General features: G+C 40.9%; 1 protein-coding gene across 1 annotated transcript in view; it reads right to left on the reverse strand.

Moving 5' to 3' along the window:
* The window catches only part of FBN2 (fibrillin 2), a 384,738-nt gene that overhangs the window by 61,157 nt on the left and 301,504 nt on the right, over positions 1-22,077 (reverse strand). The window contains exons 39-47 of the mRNA XM_063964252.1: positions 20,565-20,690; positions 20,349-20,474; positions 18,051-18,203; positions 13,734-13,802; positions 10,826-10,951; positions 8,612-8,737; positions 6,821-6,946; positions 6,405-6,521; positions 5,194-5,322 (exon numbers count right to left, since the gene is read on the reverse strand). Coding sequence (XP_063820322.1) covers positions 5,194-5,322; positions 6,405-6,521; positions 6,821-6,946; positions 8,612-8,737; positions 10,826-10,951; positions 13,734-13,802; positions 18,051-18,203; positions 20,349-20,474; positions 20,565-20,690 — 1,098 coding nt within the window. The remainder of the gene's footprint in view (positions 1-5,193; positions 5,323-6,404; positions 6,522-6,820; positions 6,947-8,611; positions 8,738-10,825; positions 10,952-13,733; positions 13,803-18,050; positions 18,204-20,348; positions 20,475-20,564; positions 20,691-22,077) is intronic.

Below are 22,077 nucleotides of genomic sequence, written 5' to 3' on the forward strand. Positions count from 1 at the left end.
GTGGCTCCGAACACCCTCCCCCACCCACAGCACCCCCACACTCGTGGCACCACCGCACCCACCCGTCGCCCCCCCGAAACCGCTCCTCCCGCACCTGCGGTGGCTCCAGACCCCCTCCACAACCCACGGCACCCCCGCAATCGCCCCTCCCCCACCTGCAGCACCCCTGGATCCCTCTTCCCCATCCGCATCTCTCCCGCACCCGCCACTCCCCCAACCACAGCACCTACTAGGTGATTCATCGGGCCCTGCGTGCGCTGTTCATGCCATCGCATGGGGCTATGGCCCTTAACCATCACACGCCCTTTGTCTGTGCAATATGTAACCAGTCACAAAATTATGATTGGAGGTAATACTCCATATAATAAAAATATTGCATGCCACAAGGGCGTGCAAGAGTTAAGGGGGTGTAGCCCCTTGCAACAGTGTGAAGAGCGCCCATAGGGTGCGATGAATCACCTAGTACCAAATATGCAGTAGGGTGGCAGAAACTAAGGGTTTGGTGCTGTTATGGGCAGTGGTGAGGAGGTAACGATACAAGAGAGGAAAGGAAAATCACACGAGAGAAGAGGGTCCTGCTCATGAGAGCTTACTTTCTTTTGGGGAGGTGCAGACAGACAGGGGTGACAAAGAGAGGACAGACAGTGAGCAAGGAGAATGGAGTAGTAGGTTAGTATAAGAGCTGTAAGGCTTTGATAAAAAAAAGTCGGTCTTGAGATCCCATTTGAAGTTTTAAGCAGTAGGACTGCAAAATGTGTTGAATGTGTGGTTTGAAGGAGAGGGAGGAGTCAAGAATAACTCCAAGACAGCACACTTAGGTGCTAGATGAGATGGAAGATATATTTTATATTATATATTACCAGTTATTTATATAGCGCTCACATATTCCGCAGTGCTGTACATAGAATATATTTTGCCCATTCACATCAGTCCCTGCCCCAGGAGAGCTTACAATCTATATTCCCTATCACATGTACACACACACACACACACACACACACACACACACACACACACACACACACATTCACGCTAGAGTTAATTTTGTTGGGAGCCAATTAACCTACCAGTATATTTTTGGATTGTGGGAGGAAACCGGAGTACCCGGAGGAAACCCACGCAAGTACGGGGAGAATATACAAACTCCGTACAGTTAGGGCCATGGTGGGAATTGAACCCATGACCTCAGTGCTGTGAGGCAGTAATGCTAACCATTACACCATCCGTACTGCCCAAAGATGATCAGCTTATTTTTAGACATTTTATGTTTAAACTATAGTAACTCTGATAATCTCATTCATATCTCTCCAACAAACTCTGTCCCTCTCTCCTGTGCCCTCAGGAATGCTAAATCTGTAATAAACTAGTTCCCACTTCCCACCCATGACCTTTTTATCTCCAACTATCTGAATCTCCTATGTATTACTGAAACCTGGATTACAACCTGTTAGACCACTTCTCCCACTGTTCACTCCTCTGGACAAATTACATTCTCACACACACCCAGCCAGGGGGTTGCCATGGTGGTGGTGTTGGGGTCCTTCTCTCCTCCGTCTACTCCTACCAACTCCTACCCTCAAAACCTTCCCTTACATTCTCTACATTGAGGTTCATGCTACATGCCTCTTCCAACATGTTTACCTTCGAGTAGCTATCATTTACCACCCCCCTGAACCTACCTCCTTGACAACTTTGCTTCCTGGCTCCCTCACTTCAGATTTTTCCTCCATTATCTTAAATGACTTCACTATCTCTAACAATATCCCTACGGAATCCTCTGCCTCTAAACTCCACAATCCCACATCATCGTTTGGTGTCTCCCAACAGACCTCCTCACTCTCCCATGTGAGTGGGAACTCACTTGATCTGGTCTTCATCCACTGTTATATTTTTGACTACACCAATTCACCCTCTCTGACCATCACCTCTCTTTTAACGTATCCCTCTCTCCTTCTCCACTTCTGCCTTCTAAGGCTATCATCACTAAGTATAACATTCAGGCTATAGACACTGTAACCTTATTCTCTCTGCTTGACTCACTTCTTTCTCCTATTCTCTCTCTCCTGCGGAACGAGCCACTTTCCTATACAATGTCTCCCTTACTTCTGCTCTTGACTCTGTTGCTCTGGCGACCACTATTCACCCTCACATGTATTCCAAATGCACCAGATACCTGCAAAAGGGTCCAGGTACCACTGGGCAACAGTGGAGGTAATCACGCTCTAATGCTGACTCCATTTCAAATGTATGCTCTCATCCTACAGTGCAGCCCTCTCCCTCTGTAAACAGTTGTACATTATTTCAAAAACCTCATCTCCTCACAGTCCTTAAACCCTTGGCATCTCTACACCACTTTCAACTCCCTCCTCTACCAGCCCATGCCTTGCCTTCCCTCCTCGCTCTCTGCCCTTGACTTTGCCACCTACACATGTGGCCATCTTCATCATACCCGAGAACGGGTCGTGGTTGCGATTTTGCTGCAATTGTGATTATCCATGGCAATGTGTGTATAGTTGCACCCATTATTGCTCAATGCATCTTCTATGGAGCGTGGGTGCAACTATATGCTCACACCCACAAACAAGCACACACAAAGCGGCAATCCTGCAGCAAATACATCTAAAATTGACTCCATACGTCAGGGCATCACATCCCACCAGACCTCAGCACCCCCTCCCCTCTTTTCCCAGCCTACCCCTCTCTCCATCCATCTCACCAACTCTGACTTCATTTTTTTTTCCTGTATCTGGAAATTAAGTCAAAACCCTAATTCAGTCCACGCCCTTCCACCTCCCCCCTTGACCCGCCTCTTCCGCCACTACCTCTCTCCTTCTGCCTGTTCCCATCTTGCCCACCTCCTCAATCTCTCGCTTTTATCAGGCATTGTCTCCTCTGCATTCAAGCATGCCCTTGTCTTCCTCATTCGTAAAAAACCTACCCTTGATCCTAACACTCTCAACAACTACCAACCCATCTTTATCCTCCATTTTGCCTCCAAACTCATTGGGCACATTGTTTACAACTACCTTACTGCCTTTCTTTCCTCACACTCCCTGCTTGACCCATTTTAGTGTGGCTTCCATCCTCCCCACACCATTTTTTTTTTTAAATTCAAACTATTTCTTCAGTTTAACAAACAAAAGCATGCGTGGATCTCACTGAACTGATAAAACTCACACCTTGAAATGAAACTCACATTACAAGGTGCGAGTTTACATACAAAAAAACTTGCATAGACTCGCATAATGTAATTGCCTCAAACTCGCAGGCTAATATACTTGTCAAGTTGTGGGACAAACTAACACCTTCAAATGTGTGAGATGGTGCAGGTTTGTCCCTCACAAGAAAATTGGACCCTATTACATTTATCCCATAATGTCAACAAAATACAGTTTCTTTTTCACTGGGGTGATTGTTAAATTGCAGTTGCCTGTAAATACACAAGTAAATGTGCCTTTTTGCATGTTGCATGTTATGTCTGTTCTTACCACGCAAATGTATCCATCTCTAAATGAGCCCCAATGTTAAGTCTTTAAAGTGGCTGAATTAGCATCCCGTGTAATATATAATATGGAAGCTTTACACAAATACATACAGTAGAGTTACTGTTTTCTAGTCAGGAAGAAACAGACTAGCTTTAAACTTCATCCTAATATTAGTGGCCCTCATTCCGAGTTGTTCGCTCGCTAGCCGCTTTTCGCAGCAGTGCACACGCTAAGCCGCCGCCCTCTGGGAGTGAATCTTAGCTTAGCAGAATTGCGAACGAAGTATTCGCAATATAGCGAAAAGATTTTTCTTTGCAGTTTCTGAGTAGCTCGAGACTTACTCTTCCAGTGCGATCCGTTCAGTGCTTGTCGTTCCTGGTTTGACGTCACAAACACACCCAGCATTCGCCCAGCCACTCCCCCATTTCTCCAGCCACTCCCGCGTTTTTCCCAGAAACGGCAGCGTTTTTTCACACACTCCCATAAAACGGCCAGTTTCCGCCCAGAAACACCCACTTCCTGTCAATCACACTACGATCAGCAGAACGAAGAAAAAACCTCGTAATGCCGTGAGTAAAATACCAAACTTCTTAGCAAATTTACTTGGCGCAGCCGCAGTGTGAACATTGCGCATGCGCAGTTAGCGGAAAATCGCACCGATGCGAAGGAAAATAACGAGCGAACAACTTGGAATGAGGGCCACTGTACTGTACTTTACTCCATATGCTTTGCTGTCATCTGTCCCTGGCACAAATAACATCTGGATAAAGGCATACCTCTGTGTTGTCTAGTCACTACAACGGAGGTCAGTAAACATTACCTATCACATACTGTCACTGTCCACTGACTGCTCACTGACTTAAAACATTCGCTCTTAGGCTGGGATGTAATGAAGTCCGAGTTTGGCGGGAATGTGGGATGCCGGCTGGACTTGGGCGTTTATTTAAAGGGGAAATCATTTACAAGGCATGGTTTAGCCTTCTACATGATTGCCCCTTTTAAAAAATGTCCGAGTTCGGCTGGCACATCTCTGCTTTCAGTAAACCCCTTCTTATGTCCTCTTAGGAGATAGAAGACTATTGTGGTCTTAATAGACTCATCATTTGTTTTACTGTTTTCTTAACTTGCTCACCTGTAGTAATGTTACTGACTTTACTAACTAAATTATTTTATTATACTTGTAGCTTGATATTTTGTTACTGGTTTTTTTTTTTATAAAGCTTGCTTTTAAAAATATATTATTAAATATTATGCATGATTGCCTACATTAAGTACATAATTTAAATGATTGTAACAAATTTGAAAATGCTCACAACTTAAGGGCCCTACAGACTGGGCGACCCGCCGCCGAGCTGCCTGGTGAGATTGTCCATATTAGCATGCATTGCAATGGCGCAGGGTGAACGGTGGAGTGAAGAAACTTCACTCCCCCTGCCACCTCCCCCCCACCACCGAGTCGTCCGTCTGCCGTATAGACGATCGGGCAGCTCGGCGGCGGGTCGCCCAGTCTGTAGGGCCCTTAAGCGACAGGGCACCAATGATGAACGGGCGCGAGGCCTACACACTGCACGATCTGAACGAGTTCTCATTCATTAATGACCGAGAACATTCATATCGTGCAGTGTTACTGTATATGCCAGTGTGCAGGGCCCTTTACAATTTTCTAGCTAGATCAAAGACCTAACTTTCAAAAATGAGTAAGACTTACCAATACAATTCTTTCCATCAACAGTAAGTTCATAACCTTCATCACATAAACAGATGAATGATCCAATTTCATTGAAGCAACGTCCATTCCTGCACCGCTGGCCATAATAGGAGACACATTCATCAATATCTGCAAGCAAACAATTATTAATAAGACAAAGATTTAAAAGTACTAGTGAGCCAAACCAATATACATGGGAATAAAACCAATTTAATAGAAGAGTCACATAACTGAGGCCCCTTTCTATGTGAATACAATCTATATGGCATAGCACATTTACAGTATGCACTTTCTAATGTAAATCATACAATTTCAATGTGCACACCCAATCTTGGATTTTGGATAGACCCCATAAAAGGAGACAAGACTATAATTGTGAGAGGAAACACTTCACTGCCCACCCTATTAAAACTTTCTATTCTTTCATTTTTGTCCTAAAATACTGATTTAGCCTCATTTATGCCTTACAATAATCATGACAGTGAAGGGTATTTATTTAACACATGTGCCACTTTTGTGTGTTCTAAGCTTTCTATTACAGTATGCCTATAAATACCCAAAGTATTAGTGGATCTCTGTCCATTCTGGCTGGTTGGAATGAAAATCTGGTAATCGATGGAAGCAAATGACAATCCACCCTTTTTCTCCAAAACGCTGGAAAATGGACACAAATGGTTGTTCAGACACATTGGTTAAATCACTGATTTAACCAGTTTGCCTGAAAGATTATTTGTCCATTTCCAGTGTTTGGGAACCAATAATCGATTGTGATTTGCTCTCATGCATTACCAGATTTTCATTCCAGCCAGCCAGACTGGACAGGTGGTCTGCCAGATAATTGTATAGTGTAGCTTTAGCAATGTATCAATAGATCTGTCGAACATCTGGCAACCTTCTCAGCCGCTGACATTTTGCAAATCCATGCAGATGTATTGTACAAAAGAATGCATATGTGTGCTAAAGTGACATCACACTGCGGATTCAGAGTCTTGTGCGGTCTTATGAGCCAAATAGCGCCTTCCCCAAGAACATGAAATGTCAGTTTCACTATTTCTTGGTAACTTGTACTAAAATCCTAACCATGCTTGTTACTGCCAGTGATGTGTAGCATACTAATAACACCTCTTTCTCACTTTATAACACCATATCAGATCCTAATGATAAGGAAATCCTTCCGGACACATCAATGTAAAAGAAGAAACAATACTTACCCATACAGTCATTATTATGAGTGAGCTCAAACCCAGGATAGCAGAGACAGTTATAGGATCCCACTGTGTTTTTACAGGTTCCGTTTCCACATGGCTGACGCTCACATTCATCAATATCTGCCAAAGAGATACACGTGAAACAGGAGGAAACCGTCTTCCTGCTGTGGCTAAACTTCATTTTATGACATTTGGATGTTTTTTCCTAAACAGTGGTTGGCTAGGAAGCTGAAAGCATGTGGAGTCCAACAATAACGAACAATCCACAAGTCTTCTACTGCTCCTCTCCAGACTAGCATATATCACACCTAAACTGTGATCCGTTACAAAATCTCATACTTACAGTATGATACATACATGTCAGTTTCATTACATATGCAACTACAAAGGGCCAGTAATATTGCAGCTGGAGAACATACCCATGCACATAGTGCGATCTCGGGACACCTTGAACCCATTGTTGCATATGCAGCGGTAACTGCCCTGAGTGTCCTCACATGTGCCATGACTGCAAACATTAGGAATTTCCAGACATTCGTTCCGATCTGCAGAATGGATGTACATATAAAACATATGTGGTTAAACAATGAATAGAGGAGACTGGTACAACCCTCAGGGTTACATTAGCTAATGGAAAGGTACTTTCCTTCTGCATGTAAATAAATGGTGGCTTTGCCCTGAATGTTTCCTGCGTAAACCTGTGCTATGTCAGGTGCTATGTACTGGCATTTATTATGTCAGTCTGGTATTTGTATCATGGTTTTTATTTTGTCAGAGATCTTTGTACACTTTGTGTATTATGTACCCATGAATTTATTGGTTTCTAATGTAAGTATAGATAAACTAGTATACAAATAAATAAATCATATATTATTATTATTATTATTATTGCTGTATTATTGTACAATTTCTCATTTATTACAATTATTTTAACTTTACATGTTCCGAATACAGGTGAGTATGTAGTACTCCCATTATCACAATATACTGTACTGTAATCTAACTAGCACATCCACATGACATGCAGTACAGTACTATAGCTAGGGACATGGCCTCCCTGTGTGGTACATTAAACCAAGCTGTTGTGTACTGTACTATTGGGCAGCAATATAACTACTGTATGAATGACACTTATATTACAAGTTTTATGCAGAATTCATTAAAAGCTTACAAATGAAAACATATTTACAACGGGCCTCATATACATAGTTAGGAGTAAATAGAGCAAGAATGTGCAATATTTTGGGGCTATTTATCAGTGGTGATAAGGCGGATTTTCTATAGAAAATCAGCTGGATTCTTCCAGCTTTACCGGCCAGTGCGGGCCCTCTCTGACTGCATGACTTGGCTTTGCACAGTGCACTGGCAGCCTAGACTGTTACTTAACTGGTACCCTCATACATTGGAATGGCAAAAGACTGTCACAAGCTATATCCAGCTATAGCTATCGCCAGCCACAGGGATGGTTAAATATAGTAGGGATAAGCTCTAGATGTAGGGATAATCTACCTTTAAAATGGGATTCATGGCCTCATGTTGTCCTAGCTCTACTCTAGTGCAATATAAAAATCAAGTTGACCAGTATTTATGTGCTGCATGGAAAAAAAAAACCCAGAATGTACACCCATTGCAATTCAACATTATATTATTATACACAGTATTATTATTGAATGATTCCATCATAAAATGAGCTGTTATGCTCAGGTTACTTGAGCACATGGCTAGTCAGCACTGATCACAAAGCAGTATTGAAATGGTATACTGTTAATTTTGTTTCATTGTTTTTTTCCCAGCTACTTGTTCTTTAGCAACCACATGGGTTTTTTTTCCAAATAGAGATAATGGACTAAGGTGATAGAGGGTCATGAACACGCAAGGTGATCAATCACTATAGTACAGCCCTGCAGCCTTGATCTGAGCATCTGTTACTGACAACAGTAAAAATATGGTTCTGACCTCTTGATCTATGTATTAAGCCCTGAAGAGAGATAAAGTGGACAGAGATGAAGTTCCAGACAATCAGCTTCTAACTGTCATGTTACAGGCTGTGTTTGAAAAATGACAGGAGCTGGTTGATTGTCAGTTTATGTCTTTTCACTTTATCTCTCTCCAAGGCTAAGTACATCTCACCCATGGTGATACTTCTACTTGTCATAAATGTGCTGAATGTAACCCATATATACAAAGAATGGGAACAGTCCTTCTCCTACCAATGCAAGCCCCATTGGGCAAGAGCTTGAATCCAGCAGAACATTCACAGCGGTAGCTGCCAGGACTGTTTAAGCAATCTGCATTTCTCTGGCAGAAATAGTCTCCATTGCTGCATTCATCGATGTCTAAAAAGATCAAACAATACCACAATCAGCCTGAATAGAAATGACCAGGTCCTTACATTTTACTAAAATCAAATCAATAGTTCCATTTAGGAAGAAGATTGAATTTTTCTAATTTAATGTCCTTAAAATAATTGAAAAACACACAAACTAGACCTGGACTTGTAGAAAGTTCACATATGATTGTTATTTTTTTATATTATTATTGTTATTTATATAGTGCCACAAAGTGGCTGTGGCACTGTGCAGGTACATTTCAGTAGAATACTGCACAATATTCAACAGACAGTACAGGATAAATGGATAAAAAAAACAACAACAGTGTGATCTCTTAACAACTAAATGGCAGCTAGTAACAATAGCAGTCAGTGACCCAGTGTCCTGGAAGAGCAGAGAGAATGGATCAGTGCTGCTGATCAAATGGGAGTCCACTAGAGACATGGATAGTACAGGTAGAGAACAAAAGGATGGATGGCCCAGCTCCTGAGAGCTTAAAGTCTTGGGGAGTGGGAGAAAACTGGGAAGTGAACTGGGAAGAGATGGTGGTAAACTGGGAGGAGATAAGGATGTAGGGCATTAGTTAGGATTGTAAGGAAAGCTGGTAGGCTTTCACAAATATACTGTATATGGGTTCAGTATGATATCCCGATGGACGAGATGCCGGAGGTCAGAATACCAACAGCGGCATCCTGACCATCAGAATCCTGAGCACATTTGAAGCTCTGCAGGATGGTAGAGAGTCTTATAGGGTAGGGGAGTGAGTTCCGGGGGAAAGGCATCAGACAGAGGAAGAACAGAGAGTCCGATGAGTTCAAAAAAGAGGCAGAGGAGTGTTTATGTGCTTTGAAAATAAAAGTGAGGAGCCTAACAGGAGGCTGTAAGGAAGGAGAGCCAGTAAAGGAGTTAAAAAAGATGAGAGTTTGAGTCAGAATAATGAGATGGGAAGATGAGATGAGCAGAAGAATGGAAGAAAGAAGAGAGGTCAGATGGAGGCAGACCAGAGTGTGGGAGTTTGCAATAGGTGAGATGGGAAATGACAGTGGCAAGTATAAGTGATTTAGTTGCCTCCACAGTGAGGAAAGTTATGACACTGGAGATTTTGTGGAGGGGTAAAAGTGATAGGTTTTAGGGACTAGAAAGAGTATAGTATAACAACAGAAAGAGAGAGGTGGGGAGGAGAATCATTACAATTTCCATTTATTTACACTTTACAATTATTAATTTTAGACAGATATGATGATGTGGGGGTTTTGACTATGGAGGACTACATCAATTTGTGGTATTACGCATGGTAAAAAGGGCATAGAGTGGCTGAAAATATAACTCCAGGGCACAATAGATGGATACTGTAACCACCAGGTGTTCATGTCTGATGTAAATGAAGGCTGTCTAATTCGTTTACAAGGGGGGGGGGGGTGTATTTACTGCAGCTAATTAAATGGCCGGGGCCTGTTCAATTAGCCTCAATACCCAGCACTTTTTGGGGATTATGCTTCGGGTGCCTCAGGCATAATCCCCGATAAGCGCCCCCCAGAGCTGGAGACAGACAGTGATAGACGGTCTGATGCCATTTGAGGGCGGGGGCGGCCTTCATTTCTCCAAATGGAGGCATGTTGTTGCCATTGCAGGGGAGGGAAGAGGCCAAGAGCTCCATCAGAGGATGGAAATTTCCTGGCCTCTAGGTAGCAGCTGTGGTGGAGCCGATGATGTTGTAGATGATCTGATACTGCGACTTAGGGCGCAGTTCGGATAAGTAATGCAGCAGGAGGTGTGATGCCTCCTGCTGCATTACCATATTAGTGCTATCACTGCTGCTTCTATGTATACAGCAGAGATAGCACCTCCAACCACATATGAATGAGGGCCAGTATACATTTTTTATCACTTCTGAATAGTATATAGGATAATTATAGCATCTAGCTACTAACAGCTGACAGGTTTCAGGGTTCGGCTGTTACATTTAGAGTTGTTATCATATAATAAAAACAGTAAAGCTTCTGAGGCATTCAAGGCTCCATTTGATATTTAATGGACATCTTTTCTAATATGAAATAAAGTTTTCGTAATTGAAGCAAGACATGGTTCTGTTACCTTCACAAATCAAAAGTAAATCATTGTAGCTGAATCCTGTTGGACATTCACAGCGGAAACTGCCAATTTGATTGATGCAAACTCCATTTGCACAGATTCCAGGGATCTCTTTACATTCGTCAATGTCTAAAAATATTAGATAATGAAAACTGTATTACCATAAAACTCAGCATGCAAATTCAAAGTGTTTCTGTCTTCAGACTCCAGAGAATATATTTCTTCCAAAAATAATATACATTCTGGGATGACATGCAGCAATATTGAAGCAATTTGGCAGAAATATAACATCATGTCAGTTATAATTACTGTATTCTCAATTGTACTGCTCTGCACCACTTAATAGTTTATCCATATTATACAAGTTAAACTAAAATTAGATTAAATACTTCATTTAGCTGTATCTGTAACTCCAAATAAGAATCACAAAAAAGTAAAAAAACACAGTGAAATTCTGTGTAACTTGCATTTGTGGCCTCCTGTTGTTGGAGGAGTGGTGCATGGTTTTGTTCAAGCACAAGTTATGTACAGCAGGAAATCCCCTGGAGATGTGTCCTATATAAGGTAGGCCACTTCTCCAAGGAGGCAAAGCTGTTTCTGTTCCTGAGCCCTTGTACAGTGGATCCTTAAACTGTTAAGTCTAATTATTTACAGTCAGTGTAATAGACAAAACCAGAGCTCGTGGCTGCCAATCATAAAATATGAGGACAAACAGAAGTGAACCCTGTCCCTCACCACATAACCGTGGATGTCATATAAACACAATTTACTTAATTTAATATTTTTTTCTGAATTTCTCAATAAAAATTCTTTGGCCTGGGGGTCCGTGAAAAAAAATCTGATAAAATCTGAAAAAAGTTTGAGAACCCTTGCCCTAGTGTAAAAATGTGTGCTGATGATGATCAGTTGGAATGGAATTCCTTAAAGGAATCAGGTTGCAAAAAATGAGTAAATGGAAAGCAGCATTGTGATGGATAGTGCTGGAGCTTATTCTTGCATCCTTTGAGCAATGGGTGCCACATAAATAATTTAAAGTCAGCCTTGAATGACAGTAGCTGTAATTCCAGAAATGTACCTAATAGTAAAGAACAGTCCCGTGTTTAACACACTATTCTCCTAAGTGAACAAGGAATATTCTTTCTTGCTTTCTGCCATCTGTTATGTTCTGGCCTGCAGTACCTTTGAGCTGCCAGGGGTGCTGCTATCATGTTCTTGCCTGCAGTACCTCTGAGCTGTCGCAGGTACGGTTGAATGAAGAGCAGTCAGTCCCAAATGGGGTAATCAGTTGGAACATGCTGCTTTCTCCTGATGACTTTACCCAGTTGCAGTGCATTGCTGTTTGGGGCCCGTCGTTGTGATTGGCCTTAATTTATGTTAAATGTCAGTGAGCCCTGAGAGTCAGGGCCAGTTATAGTTTTGTTTCAGCTCGTGTTTAGTTCTGTTGTTCCTAGTAAGTTCCCCAGCCAGTTTTCATGTCACAGTTTTGAGTTCCTGTTTGCTTTGTCCAGTTCCTGAATCCTTGTCATAGCCAATATCCTGTACCTCATCACCATTCTTCAGAGACTGTAACCCTTGCCCAAGTTAAGTAACCTGCTTGCGTGTTTCTTCATTTTTTGATTCTTCAGTTACCCTGTATGCCTTGTCTTGAATTCTGCTTCAATACAGTTTTATTTTAATTTAATCATCCTGGCTTCTGTTTTCGGTTTAACCCCAGCAGTTATCCTTGTAACACACAGGGCCTGAGAGTAGCACAGCTGCTGCATCTTTGTATGTTGCGGCTGTGCTATAATATGCTAATGCTGTAGGAGGCATCTTTGTAAATAGTCGATTCTTGCCGGCTTCTCTAATCTGTTGCTTCATCCTAAAATCATCGGTGTGAACATCAGTCATCCGAGTAATCCTCAGGTTACATCTTGTAGCCAGTGTTTCCATACAGCCATGGGCCAGTGACACACCCAGAAAATGGGGCCAACACCCCTGTTTTCTGGAATTTTGGCCATTACTGCCCCTTCCTTGCCCCCAAATGGTTGCAGCACATCCATCATGCTGTGGCTTAGGGGGCACTGCGACCGTTGTCACAGACAGAGATCTGCACATGCACAGATATCAAAACATTGGAAATGTACATAAGCCATCAGGTATGTGTACACCTATGACTCTGGCACACAGTTCTGAAGAATAGGGACTTGTTCTTAGCAGAGTAATTTGGTGTGTCTACATGTTCAGGTACCCCTGGCTGCCAGGGTATGTTGGCATGTACAGTTCCATAAGCTCTGGGACCCACAGTGCCAGCTTACCAAGGAGACAATGCATGCTTGCCATTTTGCCAAAATATATGGGAAAGTATTGAATTTTACAGAGGTCTTCCAGATTCCCGAAAGACTGGTGTAGGATTCTCCATTTTGCCCACTTCCCGAGTGAAGAGGGTGGCTCGGGTATTTGATGACGCTATTAACATTGAATCGAGTTGTTATGGCCCACACTCATTGTAACAAGTCACGAATCATAGCTCTGAACAGTGGGGGCAGAGCTACAGTGATGTGATTGCTGCACCCTTACCACTTCCCTTGTAACATGGGCTCTGCCAGAGTCGACTTTCTAAAGGTTGGCAAATATGAGTCAATGGTTAACACTTTTTTCAGCAGGAACCCAATTGCTTTAAACATCAAGATGTATAGCACTGGTGAGGATGAGGCAAATAATTTTTTAAAATATACTCTACTTTCAAACAACTGCTGATGATGACTGTTATATTTTAACTCCGGTCGCATCTAGATACTCCCACTGTATATTTACAGTATATTTTGTGTTGCATGTATCACTTAGAATACTCATGACAGACTTCCACTAATACAAATCCTAAATGAGACCTAAGAATACATATTCCATATAATTTGTCTTCGTAGCTTACCAACAGCTTTTCCGGTATGTATATCAAAGGTGAAGCCAGGGATCGATCCACAGAGATTTTTGAAATTAACTATAAGACAAGTGGAAGAAGTAAAATTAGTATTTTCTACAAATAAAGTGGAATTTTATTATCATATAAGAATATGATATGATACGATTGTTTATTATCATATAAAAAATACCATGCTGCAGAAAACAGTAAGATTAATGTTTGCACTTGCATAAAATAGCCCAGCACCTTTCTACACCAAAGAGTTTTATTAGTGATTAAATTTGGCTAATGTGGGTCAATTAAAGTTCTAAAAAGCAGGTTCCAATTCTAATCGTTATGTCCACTCCATACTGTGAAAAGAGCCCACAGACCAGTCATAAACTGGCAAAATTGCAATGGTGAAAAGCTGCCAACTAATTTCCATGTGGCATTTTGTACGTCAAGGTAATCAATTAATTTTGTATATTTCTCTATTTGGACAGCAGTAGCTTGAGGTTGAGGCCATGGACTTTTATTACTGCTGTTTAACTGTGTACATATGAGAACACAGAATGTGGATATTTGGATAGTTTGAAAGACAATAGCTGGCTTCATGCATGTTGCATATACATCCAATTGGCAAACTACAATTCTGGTGTAGCTTTGGCTGTCAAATTTTCCATAGAGGCATACTATACTGCACCCCTCTCCTTTCCTACAGGACACAGAACCTATAGATGATTTTTTTGAAGGCCCCACTCTATGAAAAAATGTAGGACCCGTTCTAACATATTGACCTATTTCTTCTTGCAAATACCCTGTAATGTCACTGGAGTTACTCTGATATCTACACATGTATTCTATCAATGGAATGGTTATGTCCAACCGAGTATTCTTGGAAGACAAAGTTATTGCCAATAAATTATTACACTTAGACTGATCTCTTAATAACATGAATAGAAAAACTGCATCTTATGACTTCATTAAATTGTTTGTATCTTTATGGAAAATTAATTATGCCTTTTAAAAGCAATCCTATAAACTGTAACATTGTATGGACTAACGGGATCTTTTGAGATTTCAATGCAAAATGTTTCCATGTTGCCGTTAGTTTTAATTTGTAAGAAGCTGAGGGTTTATTTTATTCTTCATAGAATTGGCAGAGTTCTAGCCTCTGTATGATACAACTTCCAAAGCTCTCCTACTCCCCGCTGACTTTGTACAATTAATTTATAAAATCCATTAACATAATTATAGAGCTGTATTTTATTCATTGTTGCGTGTTTTCAAAGAATGCGATTCCCATAGAGAGGGATGTTTCAATTTGTAAAGACGCTTACAGCAGCACCCTGCAGCGCACAGTGTACTGCCAGCCTCATAGTCATTGATGTGGAATGTTAATAAATTGAATATATGTGTGTTTGCAAGGAAATGGAAACGATTACCATACTGTAAATACATAATGTTATTTTGATGTAGATTTAGAGTTTATAGAAATGAGCCATGCCACTATTAGGAACACACTATCAGACAACTTTGGAAGCAAAGGTGTTACTAATTCTGAGTAACACCTAACTTCCAATGTGATGGCATCTACTGATTTTTCGTATACGTTATATAAATCACGGACTGCATATGCATTTGTTTGACATCATGGCCCTCATTCCGAGTTGTTCGCTCGCTAGCTGCTTTTAGCAGCATTGCACACGCTAGGCCGCCGCCCTCTGGGAGTGCTTAGCAGAGTTGCGAACGAAAGAGTAGCAGAATTGCGACTAAATATTTTCTTGCAGTTTCTGAGTAGCTCCAGACCTACTTCTAGATTGCGATCAGCTCAGTCCGTTTAGTTCCTGGTTTGACGTCACAAACACGCCCTGCGTTCGGCCAGCCACTCCCCCGTTTCTCCAGCCACTCCTGCGTATTTACCTGGCACGCCTGCGTTTTTTAGCACACTCCCAGAAAACGCTCAGTTACCACCCAGAAACACCCCTTTCCTGTCAAACATTTACCGATCAGCAGTGCGACTGAAAAGCGCCGCACGAACAACAGCAAAACTGCTAAGTTTTTTGTTAAATAACTAAGCGCATGCGCCCTGCGTACCATCCGCATGCGCATTTAGCAACAAATCGCAGCATAGCGAAAATCGGCAACGAGCGAACAACTCGGAATGACCACCCATATCTATACGGCAACTTTGCAATAATAATGATGACAGCTGCTCTTGTGTATGGAAGTGTGGGGTGGTGCGGTCACATGGCTGCATAAGCTTTAGAAATTGCTAATAGTCTCACTATTATTATTATTACATTTTATTTATAAGGCGCCACATGTGTTTCGCAGCGCCGTACAAAGGACAGTACAGGGAGACAAAACATAGCATTACAGTAAATAAATAACAGAAATAGAGTACAGGTAACATAGAGCACCACACATTCTCAAGACGTAATACAGCTAAGATGTAAGTATTGAGAGAGTGATCATCGTACTAATAGGGGCTGGTGGCCATAGATGGAGATGAGCCTTCACTAGCAGGGTAAAGATGGTCATTGAGTAGGGGAGAGCTGCGAGTGAAATGTGTCGAGATGAGGGCTTAGATAACAAGAGGAAAGAGGGCCCTGCTCTGAAGAGCTAACAATCTAGTCTACATACCATTTGCATTTCATTCACATTCTGGTTACATCCGGAGTTGCGATCACATTACATATTGACTCAGAATCAGGCCCAGTATTCTCGTTTATCATACATACTAGCACAAACTTTGTTAGATGCAAGGCAATGCTATATACAGATGTAGCCACGCTAATCCCTCCTGCAGCTTGGCGTATTTGCAGCAAGTGTGCTTACGACTAGGACGAACGCATGCATATAAGAACATGTGGACGTAGGAATACATGGCTGGTGTACTTAGACGCAGCTTGGCGTGATTTCGCGCGCCCACGCCTAGATGCGCTTCTCAGTCCTAACTAAAGTCATAAAACATAGTACAGTGCACGGCGATTCTAGAGAGGAGGGGACCCATGTGCAGAGTCCGCGTGTGGGCCCCCTCCTTTCTTGTAGCTGTCACCGCCACTGCTAGCGCTCTCAGCGCTGAGACTCTGGCACAGTGCCAGAGTCTACAGCGCATGCACAGGACTCTGAAAAATGGCCGCCGCGCCATTTTTCCAGAGTCCTGCGCATGCGCTGTAGACTCTGGCACTGTGCCAGAGTCTCTAGCGCTCAGTGCGCTAGCAGCAGTGGTGACGGCTACGGGAGGGGAGGGGGCCCACACACAGTCACCAATGGATGCCGGAAAGGTGAGTATAGAAGAAATGGGTGCAGTGTGTGCGGTGTGGGCCCCCTCTGGAACCAGGGGCCTGTGTGCAGCACATACTGCACCCATTATAGATACGCCAGTGGTGCAGTGCCAATGTATTATGTCTGTGACCTGTCGTTACTAGCTCTCTCTAACACAACATATTGGCATTGATTTAAAGGAAAAAGGCTGCAATGATGGACTTCACAAAACAATGTTCTGTGCTAGGCATAGTAACAAAGTCCTGTTTCTGCATACATTTCTATGTTGGGTTCTTGTTTACATTTGTTATATGTACTTATAGATAGTTCAGTGCACAGAAGAGACTATAAAAGCAATTTGTTAATTTAACATCACAGATGTGCTAGATGAAATATAAACAGATATGTAATTTTGCTTATAAAGCTTAGGGATGTTGATAAGTTTCACTTCCCCTCAGTTCCCCTCAGTTACCAGGTACAGTTGTGATTTGGGATTAAAATATACGTCATGGGAAGAGGAGGTAAGAGAGGTGTAATACTGGATGTACTGTAACATGGGGTAGTAGGAGAGGGGAACAAGGGATACATTGTACTGTACATGAGTAAGGACTGTACATAATGCAGCAAACTTTCCAGTCAAATAACAAAAACTGTCCATATACAGTGATATTGGTAATGACTTTTACTATAGATATTGTAGTGATGAGATGAGTAAATGTCCCACGATTTGAGCCATAAAATGATTTGGGCTATTAGAGCTCAATTGTTACAATAAAATAAAAAATAAATTATTTTGTACAAAACTACATCTTAAAGGGTGATGTTGTTCTGAGCATTGCTGTAAAATGTTTGGGCTCACATTTCCAGTCTTACATGTGGGATAATGGCTTGATGAATTAACTCTGCTCTCATATGAAAAATAATTGAAGGTGTTTGCTGCATTATCCCATATTGTTGTTTGGTTTCAATGACAGGCCATTTTAAAAGTTAATGCACAAAAAATGAAAGGCGAAGAATATAAAGTCTATGGTAAAGGACAGAGATAAAGGTGAACAGTAATAACATCATAACCTGTACCTGATCCGGGAACTGGACACGGTTCACAAGGCTTACTCCAGGCTTTGCCAATATTATACGTGCAGCAGCACATCTTTTTTGTGATGTTAAAGGGCAGTTCATTGTCACACATAGTCCCATTGTAAGTCCGGTAGCAGTAGCTCTTTCTCATATCTGGCAGAAATTATAAAACATTTTTGTACAAGTAAGTGAATCTCAGCTCACAGGATCCAACAGTTTATCTAACCTGATCAAATAAAACTGATGTATTACAAAATGGAAAAATTGGGTGTAGCCACCAGAGTAACAGTGGCTTCAAAAATAGAACGTCATACCAACTAACCAAAGCTGGTTTGTATAAAATAGATAAAATGATGGTTCCATTCAAGCACACTATAAATACATTCCATAAGATTTGGGAAGCCTTATTTAATTACATCCCTACTAAGAGCGTCAACAAAAGACATATAAACTGTTCTCTCTTCCAAGATGTGAATTGTCATTGTATTTTGATGTACGAATGTCTGGATTTATATTGATTTTTTTATGTTGCCCTATTTATCCCTTTTGTCTCCATCTTTTCTGTACACCATATAGGGTGGGATGTAATGGAGTCTGAACTCGGACTTGTAAATAATTGCACCTTGAAAAAACGTCTGAGGTCGGTCAGCATCCTGCACATCGGGCGAATTCGGACTCCTGCCCATGTAGTTGTTAATGTTCATATTTTGAAAATAATGACGTTTCGGTTATAAAGCCGAAACGGAAAAAAACAATCACAATTCTTATTTATATTCTGGCTCTGTAGCTTGTTTAGTATGACTCAATGTGCCAGTTCACATAGTAACATTTTCCAGCTGTTTTATAACTGTATCAGGTTCTGTATACTGTATAATCTGATAATGATGTTAAATCTTAGAGTGGAAACAGAAATCTCACTGATAATAATGTAATGATTATTTCTTTGATAAGCTAAACTTGATCCTGGTCTAGTATTGCAGAAAACATTTGGTATTTCAACATCTTATGAGGAATTGGTATTCAAAATAGTGAATTGGAGGAATCAGTAATATATACTATAGTACTACATATGTAATAAAATACAAGTTCTAACATTCGGTGTAAGCTCAGAGACAACCAACAGTATATATAATATAACACATTCAGAGCACTAACTGTAGCATGTGAGACTGGATTGATGCATGCTGTGTTTGATCCAGAGACAAAGGCTACACATTCCTGATTCACATTGTCCAAATGTACACTAGTCAAGTTGTTAAAAGAAATATATCTAAATAAAAAAACAAATTAAGCATGTCCAGAAATGGATGACAAAGTAACGAACTCCTCTCCTCTTCCAAACCTACCAGAGTTTCTAAATACATATTTAGAAGACAAAAACATGTTTATAAACTGTGTACATGAATATATTTGGGTAATGGGCTTAAAATTTGAGCGTAGCATAAAGTTACATTTCTAAATACATCTTTGTCTGCAATGTGCGCCAACTAGTGGATCTTTAACGATTGCAGCAGCCAGTTCTGCTTTGCAGCTGAAACTACTGATTGACTTTGTCTCAATCTGCTATCAAACCTGCAGTTTCTTTCCTAATATCCCTAACTGCAGCCATCATTAATCAGACAGTTATTCACTGGCAGACAAATGAAACTCATATTTGCAAATACATATAACTAATACATAGAGTTAAGTGTGTTTTAGCCAAATGAAAAGCTTAAGGGAGGCCTAAAGTTTGTTTTAAAGTGGTCCCTTTGCTTGTGCAGAAAGGAGGCAGTCATTTTGTGGGCTGACTCAACATCATACTTGCCTACCTGACCCTCTCCATGAGGGAGAAAATGCTCTGTTCCTGGACTTTCCTGGTAATGTATGATTACCATCACCTGTGGTGAGCTAGTTAATTGATAAGAAAGGTGTTTCACCATAGGTGATGGCAATCATACCTTACCAGGAAAGTCCAGGAACAGAGCATTTTCTCCCTCATGGAGAGTGTCAGGTAGGCAAGTATGCTCAACATACACAAGAACACAGCCTATAAATTGTCATGGAACCAGAGACATCACTGAGACACGCGGTGCTAGTGAGTCAAAGAGGTGCATTTGAAGTTTTGCTTGAACAACAAAATGGCTACATAAACTGAATGTACTGTAAGCAATGGGTGCATCTTGATGCAAAACCATTTTTAATTTTGTTCCTTTGTGTTTTCTTATTTTATTTACTTTATTTACATTTGAAGTAGTGACATGGCCTTTACTGCCTTTCATTATCAAGTAGAGAACACAGTTTAATATCATTGTACTGTACCCATGCAAGTATGTCCACCGTTGACCTGCATATACTCCAGAGGGCATATGCATGTAAAGTTTCCCAAGGTATTGTAGCATGTTCCTGGTCCACAGACCCCTGGATTTGTGAAACATTCATCGATATCTAAAAGTTACCAAGCAGAGATTAGAAAACTAAATCAAATGGAACAGACTACAGCATTGGTTCTGCTCATTAATATATGATCACAGTTACCTTCACATATGCGCGTTTCGTCACTGAGGTAGTAGCCTGGTGGACACTCACACTGGAAGCTTCCAAATGTATTAATGCAGTTACCACCTTGGCACAGACCTGGTAACTCTTGGCACTCATCAATATCTTAACAAATAACAGAAATATCATTATAAAAATATATAGCATAACATTTAGGATGGGTGTTTAATAAAAGAGACCGCAATTGTAGTGCAATCAAGGTACATTTGTTTTTATACCATACACAGCAAGCACGACATGAAAGCAACATTACACTGGGATGCAGATTATCTATTTTCGAAGTGTGAATTTAGATGAAAAGAGCAGGATCTTGTTTAATTCAGTGTTTAATAAATAGTCATTATTAAATGTACTGTACATTATTCAATATACTATATATATATATTTCGATACGTATACTTCATATTATATTCCAATACACTATAAATTATTTGATAAGCTATACATTATTCAATGTTTAGCAGCCCTAAATGTACAAAAAATACATATGTAAGCAACACATTTGCACAGTGCTAGCATTACTGCCTAACAGCATTGGCATATTGCGTTACTTTCCACCCGGACCATATCTGTGTGGAGTTTGCATGAGTTTTCCATGGGTGCTTCAGTTTTCTCCCATATTCCAAATACATACTGGTAGGTGAATTGGCTATGACAAAAATAACCCCATGGTATGTCCATGTGGCAGGAAGAACTGTATAGACTCTTGTGGCTCTTGTGAATGATTAAATATTCTTTGTAAAGCACTGTGTAATATGTCTGTTCTATATAAATATTTGTTCATAACAGGCACTGTTTTCTCAGCATCAGAAAAGAAATAAAGGAGAACTACCAAAGGAGGGAAGAGATATTAGAAAAAGGTCAGAAACAGATATACGAGGAGAACGGAGAGCTTCAAATAAGCAGTGGGACATAATAGTGAATGGAAAGAGGCATAATGAGACATCAGACATACACCAGCATCTATATGTAACAAATTGTGTTTTTCAGCTAGAGCGTACAGACCATGAGGAAAATTAGATAATTGGTCTAAAAGCAAACACAGTGCTGCCAGCACATGGCTGCAGAATAATAGTCTATTTCAGTTTTGCAGTTTTTTTGGACAAATTGTGTTTCCACAAGTACCGTATAAAAAATGATGCAGCCAAAAAGTCTAGTCAAGTTTGCAGCTAACTTTCCAGTGTGTGTGATCCAACACAAGAGCTTAACCTATTATTGCAGGTAGGAAGATGAAGATTCAGTTCAAAATGAAGATGAAGAGTCAGTCTCTGGATTTGTATATGATGCAGCGCCCATATTTTTTTTCCATGCCAAGTTCCATACACGGACTCAGGGAGTAATTCAGACCTAATTGTAGTAGCAAATTTGATAGCAGATGGGCAAAACCATGTGCACTGCAGGGGGGGGGGGGCAGATTTAACATGTGCAGAGAGAGTTAGATTTGGGTGGCAGTGGCGTAACTAGAAATTTTTCTCCCCCAAGCCAAAAAATT

This window comes from Pseudophryne corroboree, chromosome 1 (genome assembly GCF_028390025.1).
Source record: "Pseudophryne corroboree isolate aPseCor3 chromosome 1, aPseCor3.hap2, whole genome shotgun sequence".
Lineage (NCBI taxonomy): Eukaryota > Metazoa > Chordata > Amphibia > Anura > Myobatrachidae > Pseudophryne > Pseudophryne corroboree.